The sequence below is a fragment of the Typha latifolia genome, chromosome 9 (assembly GCF_019914945.1).
Source record: "Typha latifolia isolate L0001 chromosome 9, TyphaL0001v2, whole genome shotgun sequence".
Taxonomy (NCBI): domain Eukaryota; kingdom Viridiplantae; phylum Streptophyta; class Magnoliopsida; order Poales; family Typhaceae; genus Typha; species Typha latifolia.
In genome coordinates this window covers 9,147,070-9,164,277 of record NC_133094.1, presented here as the reverse complement: position 1 = coordinate 9,164,277, position 17,208 = coordinate 9,147,070, and the positions used below count along the sequence as shown (strand labels likewise).

The 17,208-nt window shown below is 35.3% G+C and overlaps 1 protein-coding gene across 2 annotated transcripts in view; it reads right to left on the bottom strand.

Annotated features, from left to right (window-relative positions):
- The window catches only part of LOC140795696 (DEAD-box ATP-dependent RNA helicase 58, chloroplastic), a 41,639-nt gene extending 29,955 nt beyond the window's left edge, over positions 1-11,684 (bottom strand). Inside the window, exons 1-4 of one of the 2 annotated variants that reach the window (XM_073148411.1) lie at positions 11,410-11,684; positions 8,092-8,185; positions 5,409-5,518; positions 5,192-5,314 (exon numbers count right to left, since the gene is read on the bottom strand). In XM_073148411.1, the coding sequence (XP_073004512.1) occupies positions 5,192-5,314; positions 5,409-5,414 (129 nt within the window). In that variant the 5' untranslated portion in view covers positions 5,415-5,518; positions 8,092-8,185; positions 11,410-11,684. Of the gene's footprint in view, positions 1-5,191; positions 5,315-5,408; positions 5,523-8,091; positions 8,186-11,409 lie in introns of both variants that reach the window. The other variant, XM_073148410.1, reaches the window with a different exon arrangement.
- Between the last annotated feature and the right edge of the window lie 5,524 nt (positions 11,685-17,208).

Below are 17,208 nucleotides of genomic sequence, written 5' to 3'. Positions count from 1 at the left end.
ATTTTAACGTCTCTCTCTCTCTCCCCTCACATTTCACCAAGCTCATACAAAGGCTGATCCAGCGAGCACCTTCGGCGACTCCACACTTGAGTAAGTGTTTCTTTCTCTTTTAGTTTTCTTTCCTCCTCTCTCTCTCTCAGTCTCTAACTCCCCCTTTATCTCTCCTCTTTACTGCTGCAGACAAACAATGAAGGGAGATAAATTATCGCACTTCTACAAGAGAAATTTATGAGCATAGAAATTTATTAGATCTATCTCAAAATTTATCATGAGTATTTTTTTAGTTTTTAGGCTTCTGATAACTCAAAAAATTGTCAAAATCAAAGAAAAGTTTCTAACAACTTAGAGTCGTCAGAAAAGTTATGTTGATAATCAAAGAAGAAATCTGGAGTTTCAGATAGGTAACATGGTTTATCTAAAAGTGTCACCTTAGAAAGGATTGATCAAGTTTGGTAAAAAAGACAAATTGAATCCTCGCTCTATTAAACCTTTTGAGGTGTTAAAAGCATTAGAGAGGTGGCATACCAAATAGCATTGCCACCTAGGTTAGCTAAAGAACATAAATGTCTTCCATGTGTCTATGTTAAGAAAGTATGTGCCTAGTGCTAATCATGTGATTAATTTCGAGCCTTTGGGGATCCGAGGAAATCTATCTTATGATATATCCTAGAAACGCAGCAAATAACTCTTCACAACAGGGTAATCTCATTTGTGAAGATCTTATGGAAAAATCACAAGCCGGAAGAAGCAACTTGGGAGCGTGAAGATGATATGTGAGAGAAGCATTAAAAGCTATTTCCTTAGTCTGCATAGTAATTAATTCTTACGGTACTACCTTATTCTCTTATTACGTTAATTTTATTTTTGAGGACGAAATTTTTTTTTGTTGGGAATAGTCGTAAGAACAGAGAAAAAAAAAAGAGGGTCGCATGTGCAGTGCATGTGCACCCCCCTCCCCTCCCTTCTCCTTCGCAGTTACACGATGGAGGAGTTGCCAAGAGATTTCGGCCACTCTGAACCCAAATTTGATCCCAAATAAAGATTCAAAAACCTATTCAATAAATCGAAACCCTAACCCTAGTGTTTTATCATGTCATTCTCTCTCTCTATCTCTTTCCTTCCCGTTGGAGCACCCACCGTCGAATCGAAGCATCGGAGTGATAGAAGACCACTAAACAACTCGCCGGTCAGTCCTCTCCCATCACTCATAATTAATTTAAAGTTTAATAAATTAGAATAGAAATACCTTTTCTTTGTGGGGGTAAAGCAGCGTCGTCGGTGAATCGAGCCGACCGGTAGCTTCAGGTCGCTACCGTTCATGTGCCAGAGCTTCATGTTGTTGACCTCATGCTGTAGGCGTGCTTCCCTAGAGCCCTCATGGCTTGGTTTGTGGTAGAAGATGATTCCATGGCCGTTGACCATGGAGTCGAGCTACTTGTCGTTAACGACGGCTTCTCCACCTCGCGTGGTATGCGTGGTCATGAGAATGTTGGAGAGCTAGGGGTGTGGCCAGTGGACCGTCAAAGGCAGTGGTCGCCGGTGGTCGTCGGCGGACTCTCTCTCCTTCTCTTCCTCGCGTCAATCACTATAGGGAGAAGATTTGGTTGGGCTCAAGTTTGAATTTCAAATCCAAAGACCCGACCTGACTTGAACTACCTTAATGGAGGGTGGGCTACGGGTTAGCCTGCAGCCTAGTCCATTATTGATTTGGTTTGGGCCTTGGTCCAGCATAATCCAATGGGTTTAAATTAACCCATTTTAGCTATTTATTTAGCTCTAAATATTAGAAATCATGATATTATTTAATTTAAAATTTTATTATTATTTGTTATTAAAGGTGGTAATTTTTAGCACGTGGACTAGAGATTAGAGATTTACTTAGACTCAAGTGAGTAGGTTTACTCACATATTTATTCATATTGTATTTCATACTTTTTATCAGACCATATATTTCTCTATGTGCAAATTATTTATTATATTTTTTGTGCAATTTAATTATTATAATTATGTGCGCAAAATATATAATTCAGTACATTATTTCATGCAAATTGCAAATTTTAGTGGGGTAAAATATAACTAGTATTTGATATGATTTAGAGAACAGTCCCGGTATAGATCACTTGCGATTTTCCATAGTGACTCAAATTTAACTGAAAATCCAAGAGAAAATCTTATTTCAGATCACTACGGTGACTTTCTTAGGTGACTCTACCAGGGTTAAGAAACAGTCCCAAGTTAGATCAAAAGACTTTTTAAGGTGACTCTAATCTCTCTTAACTATTAGTGAAAAAGATAGGATGCATTTATCACATAATGATACCTCTTAATGATCATAATCGGATCAGCTATGAGAAAAAGACCCAAGCGCCATCTCGAGGTGACTTCTACTTAATGTGGATCTATAGGGTATAGACCCAATTGAGACAAATGACATTATTATTATTGAGAAAAATTTCAGTATATTGAAATTGAGTATGTCATGAGATATGACTTTCTGTTATTATTATTGTCGTTATTATTGTCATTTTATATCGCTGAATTTGGATTTTATTTAACGTTATAAATTTTTAATTTATTTGGCTTTTGAGTGGATTCTAGCCACTGAGCTATAGTTGTTGGTTTATAGATTTTCTTCTTCTAATATTTCAGATAATGGTCAGCGTGGTGACTGAGTGAGATGCACCGGGACCCCACCTCCACTTAAGACTTACCCTTTTACCTTTTCGTTCTTTTGGTCTTTATATTTTAGACTATTTGTTAATTTAATTTGCTTAGAGACACATTAATGATGGCCTTGGTTATTTTCATTATGATTGGGTTAAATTATATAAATCAAAATTTTTTTTATTAATTCTTGTCATTGTGTACTTTGAAAAGATTAGTAAGGCTTCGTGTATCTCAAAAGTATTGAGATACATGGTCGGTCATAATTCCAATTCCGTGTCGTGACATTCATAAACGAATCCTTTATAATAAAATGAGATATTATTTAATTGAATAATTTTATTATTATTTATTTTAAGTTTCAATATAATCAATTTCTTATAAAATATTCAATAATATATTTTAGATAGAGAAATATAGATTAAGAGTTTGCCACTTTAGTACTGCTAAAATTATTGCAACTATCTCTCATAACAATCAAACTAAATGGTGGTCTATTTATGAATTGGAGGCACCAAATTTAACATTAATAGTTAAAATCTTAAGCTACATTGTGTCTTCATCACAGTGTGAAAGAAATTACACTACCTTTTTCTTGATCCATACGAAAACACATAATCGAATTGATTAATAATGGAGAGATTAGAGAAATTTCTTGTCTGTCATTATAATATGAGATTGAGGGAGAGAAATTTAAAAAGAAAAATAAAAAATGATCAGCTTATTGATTTAAATCATATTTTGATAAAGAAGAACCATTGACTTCATGGATTAGAAAAGTGGAGGATAGATTATTAGATGATAAAAATAACCCATAATTAGATATAGCATTCGGAGAAACCACAGCTAGAGCAAAGGCTAGTACGAGTCATTCGATAGTGAGAGATAGTATAGCTATCAATACCAAAGATAATCCTGATGATACACCAAGTGGTGAGATCGTCTTTTTTACATTTGCTGAGAAAACTGAAAAAGGCATAGGGATTAAAGACAGATAAATTGAGGATGTACATACATGTCAGGGATGTCATTATCAGTATGTTGCATCGTATAGCCATGGTTCATCAAGTATTCATTGTTTAGAGGCATCACATGATCCATATGCTGATTTAGTATCCTAAATATCATCAAACACAAAATCCACATATTGATTATTATCCTCTTTAGAAATATCAAGATCCACTTGATATGAATAATATGATACAATCACTCTTTAGAGCATCAAGCCCTAGACATTTTTATTATAAACTTATGATGATTATGATGACGATGACCATAGGGATTTACGAGTCAGCTCGATATTCATCGAAGTTTTGACTTTTCAGTAGTAACTTTTTTTTTCATTTTTAGGGCTCACATGTGAATAATTATTATTTTTCTTATTTCTTTTGTCATGTTTTCTAAATTTTTAGAAATTTTCCTGCATTTTTAAATAATAATTAGAATTTTATGTAATTAAAAAAAGTCCAATTCAATTCGGAAGACAGATACGGCCAATTCGCCTGATACGTATCATTTTTTCGGAAGGCCAATCCCAATACTAATCTCGATTTTTCGAACCTTGAAATTATGAACACTTTCTAGTCAAGTGCATGTAAAGTGTCGACAAAGAACAAAAATTATAACATTAACAAACAATATTGGCGAAATACAAAATAGTTTCTGTCAAGTGATCCATAAAGGGCTCCCCATGATTAGAGTCATTAAACAAAGCTAGATGAATAGAAAAAAAATTACATTGCCTAACTTGCAAATTATCATCATTCATCATGTTATCTTCTCCTAATCAATAATTTTGCGAAGAACATGATCATTACAGATTGGACCATGAAAAGGAATAATAGTGCCAACTGCCAAGAGCATCTTTTTCCAAATATGCATTAACTATAATTTAGATATTAGAGAGAACAAATTCCTCAGAATATGATTGCTCCTTAATGAGAAACAATATCATTTTTAGTGAATAATTATATGAAGTCCAAGTCCATGATCTCCATAGGCAAAGGCTAAAGGTGACCCATGATGTACCTCTTAATACTTGCTACAGCATGGTTGAGGCACTAACTTTCTTCAGAATAACATCTACAAATGGCTCCTAGCATAGGCAATTCAAAGAACTAACTCATAAACTTGCTAAAAGGTAACTGGGTCATAAAAGGTTTTATTACCTAAGTTTTATCAAATTAAAAGTATTTTCATTTGTTAAAACTTTAATAATTTGCCTTCTCACATGCCCAGACAATTGGCTTACTTTGCCTTAGGGAAACTCTTACATAAGCTTAATGCTCATTAAGAATTCAAAAATTCCAGCACACTCAGAAACTAGTATACAATATTAATCAAACAGTCTACGTAGAACTGAATAAATCAAAACCTTAACAACTCTTAGTACAAGAATTAAAAATGGTAAGTTGGTAACTGCAAACTAAATGAGCTTGAATACTTTCTTGGAACTGTCACCTTCAGATTTACTCTCTTCTTGATCCCTTCAATTATAAATTAAGGGATACCAGATAGAATGTAATACCTTTAACCAGCTCTTTTGCCTCTTCAACATCCCACCATCCAGCAAAGTCATGATAGTGCATGCCTTCTGCATCTTCTCAATTCCATCCCTCTTCGCAGCAAGCATTCTAGCAACTTTTGTAACCTTCAATTGTTATAAGACCAATTCAAATATTACAAGATCATGAAATAACAGTTACTATCATATTGAAGTAATATAGAGAAAAAGAAAAACTCACTTGCATTCCAAGTTCCCGGGTTGGTACGATAATCAATGCTTGTACAGCTGACCTTTGAAAGTCTATGGATGAAAATACCAACAATAAGTATGCCAACGTTTTGCCCGAACCTGTCTAAATTTACATTTCATTGTAACATTAACATCTCATTATGGATAATGCATCAAACTATAATATAAAGCTAAATCAGATATTTAAGTACCACAAAAAACACTCTAAAAGGTTGTTTAATAGGCAGGACAGAGAGGGTCTCATGCCACTAAAGTGATACCATGTTAATATGTGAGGACTGCTATGCCCACCGCGAAAGGGATGGAAAGTATGCATAAAGAAAAAAGAAACTTGTTATCCTGATTGAAACTGAGCTCGTACCATATGCACATCTGGTACAATGAGAAAACCAAAAAAATGAAACACAGCTAGTCTCAGCCATTTTATGCTAACTTTCTGGTTTGTGGTTTAGTTTTCCTTGTGAGCCCCCCACAGGTTTTCCTATGATACCAGATTTATTTAACTAGTGCAAGGAGCACCTGCAACTATGACGAGTTTTTGCATGAGAACATAATAGCAGTTGATAACTTAATGCAGATGAAGAATCAAGGGAAAAAATATGTATCTTTGTATTGGAACAAGAAGATCTGTAATTATATCAGCACAAACTGGTCCAAACAAACTGAGATTAGAGCCAACTTTTTACTGATTAATCATCTAATATGGATGAATACCTTGACTGGTATAACATGTCCAAAGTTAAAGGGGGTTCTTGCAGGTACAACTTCGATTGGTATTACATGATTGATACAATCATGTAATAACATAGTGTCTTCTCAGATACGAAATATTTTATGGAGAGATATGATCGCATATGGAACTACTAAAAGGATCCTTTCCCTCCACTAATCATTATAAGATGATCAAGTGCTACCATGTCCTTTCTTACAAATTCTTATACCTCCATGTCAATTACTTTCTACTTCAATGAAAACATCCCTTCATATTAATGTACTATGTGATCTCCATTGGACATGTCCAAATAAAGCCTCTCGCCCCAACTATATGGAATCTCTTCCTTTCCCTCCATTCAACATTTTCATTTAAGAGTCTGCGCCTAATCAAGTGCTATCATGCCCTTCCTTACTAATTGCATACACCTCCCTCTAACCTTATATTTAAAAGAAAACATTTATTCAGATTGGTATCATCATTCCTTATTCTACCTTCACTTCAATCAATTTTCATACCCCTCAAGTTTGCGCCTAATCATTTTAATCAATTCTCACGTAGATTTTCTTTATGTACCCCTAACTTCTTTGATATTTCCATTGACTATTATTCTTTAGAGACAACAAGATCCATTTAAGTCTCCTTAAAGACAACAAGATCAATTTAATATGACTAATATGATGCAATCACTATTTGGAATACTAAGCCCTAAACATTATTATTTACAAACTTATAGTAATTATGCTATACGATAACTATAGAGATTTACGAAAGCCAACTTGGTATTCATAGAAATTTTAATTTTTGAGTAAGTTAGTATCTTTTTTTAAAATGTTAGGCTTCTTATGTGAATAATTATTATTTTCTTATTTTTTGTCATATTTTCTAAATTTTTAGAAATTTTTCTGCATTTCTAAATAATATTTAGAATTTTATGTAATTAAAAAGGTCTGATCCAATTTAGGTGATCGATATTGTCGATCAAGCTGATACGTATCGTTTTTTCGAAAGGTCGATCCCGATCTCGATCTTGATCCCGATTTTTCGAATCTTGAAACAAATACAAACCGATTAATAATCAGGTTAGGTAAGTCACTCATTTATGACTCATACTTGATAATATTAAACACAAACCTGTTTAAAGTCTTCAAGTTCATGTTGCATCAAAAAATGGCAACCTTATTGGTAGCAACTTCATCTGTTGTAGCCTTCCAAGAAGACATTGCATAGTGACATCAGTGGTATCTGTAAATCTCGGGAAAAATTATGAAAATCTAACTTGAATGAGAAATGTCCAAACTTAGAACCTGAAATGACCTATTAGAAAAAAGAAGGTTTAGACTTTAGAGTTGATCATCGTTTAAAAGGATTTTTACTGCATTCTTTGTAATACTAGTTTATTATCCAAGCCAAACACAATCTGATAACTTGAACCTAGATCTTTTCTAAGTTATTGGATTATATTCGAGCAAATAAAGCTAGACTTTAGGACTCGAATACTCTTATATCAAATATTTTAACCAAAACCCATCTTCCATGATAAACAACCTACTTGTCCATGTTTCAAGCTTTTCTTTCTCAATCACTTCTCTCCCTAGAATGTCAACTTTTAATATCCCCCTTCCGTCCAGCTCTGGCACCTCCCATCCCTCTTGTTCTCCCACCTTCACTCTATTCATCAATCCTCCCCTATTGACACCATGTTTTGAAGTTTTGCACAAGATGGAGCAGTACCCACTAAAGCTTGACCTCTACTTTGACTAAGGGTTCTTGCACCAATTTCTAGATAGTTATGCCGAGTTGAACACCTTAGAAAGTACCTAATAATTTACAAGAGCCTTTTCAAAGTTAAGTAGTGATCCAGTGATGATAATCATAATGTAATTCAATGAGCTAACTCTCAACTTCAAAGCAATATAAGAGAAATTATACAAAAAAGCATTTAGACAAGATAGGTAACCTGGGCATGAAGTATACAATCTCGACCAGATAACATAATTGGTAAAGATCGTTCCTGAATGTCAGTAGGTATAACATATCCCATCTCTACGGCCCTGCAAAATAAGAAATAAATTGATAATTCTGATGATAAACAAGTAGAAGGAAAGAAAGATGTCTACTTAGTTGAGTTTATCTTATTTGACAACCATCTTTGTTTTCTTTAAAAAATTGGCATGAAACTCTTCCTCATCATTGCACTTCTAGTTTTCATGTACTTGTGCATACACATTATGAATCCTTGGCTTATTTTATTTCATTTGTCACTCTTGGTCACGGACTAGCAGGCCTTTCCTTGATTTCTAGCTACATAAGAGGTCCCTGTGATAGGCCTAGATTTTAGTCCAAGTGCCACTGACTAAGTCGATCTTGTGGAGTGTTTGATGAGTGTCACACATCATGCCCATCAGGTGGGAAGTAGAGATTTTGTGTGCTACTCAAGAAGAGAGGCCCACCTATTTCCAATACGAGCCATCCATACGTCATGAATGACGCACTGATGTGTAATCCTTCCCTCTTTGCCTTCCATAACAGGACTTAAATGTTCTCTTGAAAGATTTGATCAATAAAATTCATTAGTTCACTATTCATTATCTCCTTCTCTTTGATTCTCCTTTGAATCTTTTTTCTTTCTCTTACAGGTTTCCCTATTGATTCTCCTTAATAGATCCGTTTTTGCAATCTATAACAGCAAATTCATATTTCCTAGTCAGACCTTTTATAGATGTAACTTACAAAACCACCCAATTTTCATATAAGATTTCACCTCCAAATCTAATTCTTCTAAGACCTAGTGGAAAGAAAGCATTAACAGAATTCTAGATTCCAGACAACTACATCAAATAGGCAAATACAACTCTCATAATATAAATTTAGTCATCCAAACAATCCTCCAAACTTAGTTGCTCAGTATAACATAGAAGTACAAGTTTTACCAAATTGATGATCAGTAATCAATATGACAGGAAATGAACCATAAATCAAGGACAGTCGGAACTTGTCACAGATTGGGCCACTGGACTTTGTGCCGACCCATGTTGCTCGAAACCCACTAAGCCACTAAAGGTTAGTCAGAAACAACTTTACTGAAAGAAAAAGGTTGAAGTGAGAGAAAGAGAAAGGGAGGAGAAAGAGAGGAGATTAAGGAGGAATTCAATATTTCTTCTTCAAATCAAATGAAAAGGTAAATTTCTCTTTCATTTTCTTTAATATTTTCTTTGTTTTACATTTTAAAAACTAATTTTGGATATAGAAATGAATCAATGATAGATCTAGCTCAATTTTGCTCGATCTATCATTTATACGGGTCTTTCCACATAGATCTAGAATTTTGATGCTAAAATATCTATGAAAAATGCTCTTTAAAATATAGGAATGTCCCCCCAAATCTTCCCTGCAAATTTCAAAAAATCTATAATTAATATGTGAAGTTCATTAAAAAAATCCAAATTTCTGCTGGAACCAAATTAGTATTTCTTTTATATAACTCAACTTTTGAGGTGACTTTCTCTAGTGGACTTTTAGTTCTGTATCTAATAGTGTTAATGAAGCCATATGGCAACAGCACATACATCAAGGTGGCCGGGTATCTAATAAAAGGATTCCAACATAAGTTACGAACTTTTGGGATTCACAATGACTTGAAAGATTATCTATTAAGAGGAGTCTACGATAAGTCATGCACTTTTGAGATTCATGATGAAATGAAAGATTTTTTGTTTTTGATATTTTTCATTTCTTTTCCCAACTTTTCCTTCTTCAATCATTTCATTAGCTTTTTGCAGATTTCAGAGAATACTTCTACTGGAAATAAACTCACCATTGCGTTTTTCTTTACTCAGATCAAATCAAACATATGATAGAATATCTCTTTCTTTTCTCTGAAATTTTAGCTATAAAGCCCATATTAATAAAATCAGCACTAATACTTCTTGCTCCAGCCTCCTTCATAGTCTGTCATATCCTTAACAATGCTCCCAAAAAGTTTGAATGTTGATCAGATTTGTTAATTCCAACATATGACAGCATTCCCCTGATTAAGGAGGTTATGCTATACTAGCATAGAGCAAAAGGTCCTAAACCAAAGGTAGAATGCCTGAAAGATTCCAAAAGAGTCAAGCCACAATTGAAGAAAAACAACTTGAAAGAAAGGTACTCTTCAATTTCATTAATATCAATCTGGAAATTATGACAATTCATGATAATTGCATCAATAATGTTTACAATTACCAAAGCACAAGTTGATAAACACCAACAAAATATTGGTTTTCCAATATCCAAAGATGCATAACTGAAAAATTATCATCAGAGAATTAATCATTTGGTGATATCCTAATCCCTATTAGAAGGAGGTCGAGTCAAAAATAGCAAAGATGGAAAATTCAAGAGTTAAAGGTACAAGAAAAAAAAACCTTCTTGAAAAGTTCCAAGATCAAACAACCAAAACCAGATTCAAAATCTTCCTGATATTCTTCTAGTGAATTAATCCAGCTGTATGTGAAAGCTGAAGCTACAATTTCAAGATGAAGGAATTCTTCTAAAGATATGATTGCCCAAAGAAAACTAATCAATATAGACCATCAATTACTCTCTATGATGTGCTCAAGGACGAATTTCACATAGAATAAGTAAATTGACTATCTGGAAGTGCTAAAGTGAATGTTTTGTACCACACCATCTTCAAATAATCGACGTGTCACCATCATGAAAGTAATTAGAAGTTATAAGAAGTAATTTTCCTTTCTTTCATCCAATCCAATCCATCATCGTGACAATCTATCTCTGTCGATCACTGAAATGAAGCAATTTCAGTATGTACTTATTTTAGTCATTCATTCAATGCACAACAAACCAACTCAACAAAGATAAATACTTTAGTCATCAACCAAATTCATTTACATCAAATATGTGGCTGCTTGATATTCACATCTCTCTTTTAACCACATAAATTTCCATATTATGAACCGACTTAGCTAACACTTGCTCGCGATTATCCACATTCTACAATATACTGTTTATTCACTAGCACAGCCTCTCATAGTGCAAGAAGTGTTGTACTATCCTAACAGCATTTCGGTACAAATAACACACCACTTCAAATATTTTCCAGTGTTCACTTCTTGATTTTCATTAGAAGTTTCGTCCTATAAATAAAAAAAGTGTTTTTCTGATCCAAGAAACCATTTTTAAACAGAAGTTTAGATACTACTTAATAATAAATCATCAGCGAGAAAGAGTAAATTGATAAAATTGGATTAGCAAGCTAGTGAAAGAATGGCACCTCTGGAGGACGTGGTCCGGCACTCGGCCATCGCAGATCTCTCGGAGCGTTCGAGTTCGTTTGGGACCGTCGTGAGAGAGAGCGCTAGCACTGCAGGAGATGGCGGACGAGGGCTTCGACGGGAACGGGAGTAGTAGGGGAAAGGAATTGCGGAGTCTAGGATTAGAGTTTCTGGAGAGGAAAGCGGGGAGAGGAGAGGAATGGGTTTCGCGGTTTAGGAAAGAGGCGGGAGGAGTGCCGCCGAAGGAGGCCATGGATGAAAGGATGAGGCGGGTGGAATGTACAGGTTCATGTATAATGTTTAATGAAAATTTTTGACCAAAGTACCACTGTTCCAAATATAATTTACCAAAATAGATCATTGCCAAAACTTATTATTGAAGGGGTATGTGGTAGGGGTGTAAACGAGCTCGGCTCAGCTCAACTTAAGCCGAGCTTGAGCTGAGCCTAACCGAGCTCGAGCTGAGCCCAAGCAAAGCTTGGGCTCGATTAGAGGATGAGGCGGTGGCGGTGGCGGCGTGGGCGGTGGCGGCATGGATGGCAGCTTGCCGAAGGAGTCGGAGACGGATAGAGGAGGAGGCGACGACGAGGAGATGGTGAATGAAGGAGGAGGAGGAAGTCGACGGAGTGGACGAGGAGGAAGCCAACGGAGGAGGAGGAGGCTGACAGAGAGGAGGGCATGGCACCGTGGTGGTGGCTTGTCGATGGAGGCCGAGGAAGAGGGAGGAGGTAGCTGCGTGTGGGGTGAGGTTATGAGTGGTGATCAGGTGGATGAGGGTGAGGATGAGAGTGAGGGTGAAGGTGAGGGTAGGGTGCATGAGGGAATTGAGGATGGTGAAGGTGACGTGATGGGCAGGGTGAAGTGATGGTTGAGGGTGGGGTAGGTGAGGGTGATGAATATTGAATGGGTTACGGGTGAAGATGGGTTAGTGAGAGACACGTGGCAATATTTCTTTAGTTATAGCTAGTCAGGCTATCGAGACTATCGAGCTGAGCCTGAGCGAGCCGACTCCAGCTCAGGCTCAGCTCGATATTAATTTCGAGCCTATTACAATGGCTCGGGCTCGACTTAGCTCTGACCGAGTCGAGCCGGACTCAAGCTTCACCCGAGTCGAGCCCGAGCCAAGCCTGAGCCTCTCGTCAAGCCTGATAGCCCTAGTTTACGGCACTTACCCTACTTAAAATACTAAAAATTTTGGCATTTAAACCTTAAAAGAGAAATTGCTAATAAGTTAAGCATTTTTTATGATGAAACGCCAAAATTTTAAGCGTTTTGCTTTCAGTTATTTACTTAACCACTATTTAATTGGGCAGTTATACTTAAGCATAAAATGTTGAACTGCTAAACACATCTCTATTTCTACCTATTTATCAAACACCACGTGGTATCACAAAAATTGTTAGAAAAATATATTCAAATAACAATTAAGATATTTTGGTAATAGAAATAACATTTACATATATATGAAGATTCACAAAACATAAGTAAAACTAGTAAATTCACACTAAACCATATCAAAAGTAAAACCACTAATGAGATATATTTGCACAAAAAATTTCAAGTTTCTAAACAAGTATCTACCTTCTTGATACATAAAATTGTAAAAGTCGTCATTTTTTTTTCTTAAGCAACCTTGGGTCATGAGATGTGGCTCCTGTGTAAACTGTGAAGTAGACATGTCTATATCTGCTAGTTGCTTTACGATAATTTGCTCCTCTCTAATTGCGTCCTCTATAATCTCCTCTCTAGTCAGTTCCTCTATACTCGGCTCTTGATGCTCTGTAGTAGTTGGCATTAGCTAATGCATTGTAGGAAGAGCATGTAAATATCAAATTCATCAACCATTTATAATGTGCTAACACACATGTCAATAGTCCCACTCATCAATGCTCGACCACCACTGTTACTCCATACGGCAAGAGCATCTGAACCTCAATAGTGAATAATTGATAAAGTATGAATCTATACCAAATATTAGTTAGTTAATTTTTTGGCAAATCTCAAATTTTTAAGAATATTAAACATACGGAATATAAAATATTCTAAACATACCATAGCTTCAATAGTCGTGCCAAAGGGTAAAAATTGCATGTGTGGTCTTTCTCATAATAGAGAAATCAATTATTATGTAATTCTCCTATACCAATACATGTATGGATCACTATAAATCATTCTTGCAACTACCTGTGGTGAATCCACTATGTAGACTCCATGCTGTTCCCATACGATAATATATTCTATATAGTGAGCCCGCCCATTATAAGTGCTCTAACCACGCTAATCGACAGCATGAAGTTTAGCTTTAATATTACATGGAGTAGGTATTTGGTGAGCCCAACCAAATTGAAGCATGACTCAATCTAGAAAATGCTACTCAACAATATCAAAATGAATAAGCGGTGCCCTCGCCCTCCATATATCACTATTGGATGTGCATATTGCTAATAGTCTAACCAATACTTCTACATATGGCTCCCATATAATCTACACATTGGTAAAATAAGTTAAGTTAAATATATTATGTTAGAAGTAATTTTACATATTTATAAATATTACATGATCATCGTGTTTGTTAGTCTAGTTGATCTCGACAGAAATTACAACATCAATGGTGTCAAATTTTGGTTATAACTTTGCTTACACTACCAATTAGCGCTAATCGCATCACTCGGCCGAGGCTGAAGTTTAGCTGGCTAATGCTGATGAGCCTGAGCTGGCTAAGGCTACTCTACTTGAGGCTGAGGCTCAACATAAACAACCTCAATAGGAACCAGTTGTTTGTCATCTACAGGAAGGGTATTAAATGTCTTTTTCAATTAGTGCATGTGTAGCGATAAACCACATCTTGTTGTCTAAAATGGGAAATATAACACCTAAACCCTAACTACGTGTATGGCACAAACCCACACGGCACATGCAAGGCACCTGGCAACTTGGTTAGTTGCCGATAATCAAATAAACATGTATTAACACTATAATTTTATCCACAACATCTAAACTAAGAATAACTCATGTCTGAATATCAACAATACACGGATAACCCTAATAAGGCCCCACATAGGGCACAACATGTCATCAAGATTATCTCATCATTACATATATACAATAGTGGTATATATATAATACATCAAGTACAAAGTCACTTACTAATAGAAAACGACAAGGATAAAGACATCTCTATGAAAGTCCACTACTACATCATATAAGGTAACTACCTATCCTTAAAAAAAAAAATTTAATTCTTGTTTGGGCACGACGTGGCCGGCCACAGTGCCCATGCAACTGGGCGCAGCATGGGGGTGCCACGCACACCTTGCATCGCCGCAGCCAACCCTCCACCGCCTCTCTCTTTCTCCCTCTAAATCTCTCTTTCTCTATCTCTCTCTCTCTCTCTTTTTCGGTCTCTCTTTCTCTCTCTTTCCCCCCTGCCGACGTCGGCCTGTAGCCGCCACCTCCACTGACGAGGTGAGCCTCCTCCTTTCTCTCTCTCTCTCTCTCTCTCTCTCTCTCTCTCTCTCTCTCTCTTGCACTCTTGGGCTCGGGCTTGCCAAAGCCGAGCCGGCGATGAGAGGCCGGCCGTGGGCTGGCCACCAGTGGCCGATACCCTTCCCACCGGTGCCAAGTCCTCCTCCTCCCTTCCTTTCTTCCTCTCCTCTTCTTCTTCTTTCTTCCTCTCCTCTTCTTCTTCTTTCTTCTTCCTTCTTTCTTCTTTCTCTTTCTTCTTTTTCTTTCTTCTCTCTTAGCTCCTTCACCGAGCCCAGCACTGGTGACATTGTTTTTATTATCTACTTTATTTTATATTTATTTATTTATTTAATTAGATATTACTTTCTTAATTAATGTAGATAAATTATTTAGACATTAATTATGTTCATAATAATATATATATTCTTCAACATGATGATTATTAATTTTAATTAGTATAATTAATGATTAATTAGGTTATAACTATTACACATAAATATAGATAATACTTGTATTTATTTATTTATATTATATTTATACATTTTAAGTAATTTTAACAATTTATTATATACTATTATGTGTAGAATAAGATACTTAGTCTTGTTAATTAATTAATTTATTTATTATTTTGTGTAATTAAGTAAATACTATATATAATTTTTTTATTAATCAAAATAGACTAAGAATTATAAATTTAGTATAAAATAGATCTTATCTATACTTATATCTTATTTATAATTATCTAGCTTTTACTTTATTATTATATATTTAGAATATTATAAATAAAAAGAAACAAACCCTAGCATTTTATGATAATAATATAATTATAGTATTTGGATCGTATTTATAATATAGACCTAGTTATGTAATAAAAAATAAAAGAGAAGTGATTCTAAACCTAATAAACAGTTATATTTTACTTGAATTAATTCTAATTAGATAAACGACTAACTTCATGGTACTTAAATATTTTCAGACCCCGAACCCCCTTATGTGAGACCCCGTGGACTTTGATGATGAGTTGATGTTTGATTGACGGACGTGAGAGATGCGTGGTTCGTGTCTTCGATCCAGCGTGAGAGTAATCTTATCTTCTAGACACCTTTCTCAAATTAGGATATATTATATATTATGTACATGCATATTTTGGCCTTCAGCATAATTATATGACTTTATATAGAGATGATTTCAATCTAGCATATTTTATCATGCATTTGATTAGGCTGATCTAGGATATGAGTACATTGGTAAATAGAGATGATGAGAGATGATTATACTGTTATAATGTTATGTCCAGTTGATTTGTAGCATGAGTATGCATGTAATAGATTAGCATGAGTATGCATGTGTTGACTACATGGTTGGAGACTACAGTGCATTATTTTTCTCTTGATTCTTGTTCCACCTAAATTCTTGTTATGCATTAACTTGCTATTGTACTTGATATATGCATATGATCTGTCATTTAGAAGGAAAGCATGAAATGTGATTGATAAGATAGTTGATAGAAAGCATGAGGATACCCGAGTGGGCGTGAGGGTTAGGACGCGCTTGGTGGATGATTGATTGCTCGACATAGTCGCGATCCTGTGGCCTTACATCCGAGGTTGTTAGTATGTGAGCGTAGTAGACATTCGGACACATGCCATTCGCTAAGGCATATGTGGCGAGTTATCATCACAAGATTTTTATCAGCTAAAACGGTGCCCAGTCTGAATGGATATTGATACCCTTAGCGGATGGTAGGGTATTGTTATATCTGAGATACTCCTTGTGGATGGCAAAATATGCTCTAAGCTTTCGGGCATGATGTTGAGACCGAGTACCGGGTATTGACTATGCATAGTGATTTAGTATGATGATGACATATAGAGATGACATTAATGACTAAGATGTTGAGAAATACATATGATTTCATTATCATCTGATTACCTAATTATCGAGTGGTCAATATACATCATATATAATTACATTTGATATCATAATATCGTCATGGTCGGCATGCATCATGCGTCATATTTGAGAGAGAGTTATGATGACAGTATGACATGAAGATTTGTTTATTCATTATCGAGGATTATATATTTTATCAGTTATGACATATTATCTACTTTTCATTTATATATTATTGAGGAACATTCATATACTTATTCATGATATGATGCTCTTTCTAATTCATATTATCTAGTACATGATTTACTCTTTGTTTGGCATCACGGATTTAGGGTAAGGTCTATTCACTGAGGCTTTTGCTCATGACTCTCTTTATTTCTTTTCTAATGCCCACATATATTATGGTACATGATAGCGACTTCAGATATCCCGAGGAGATA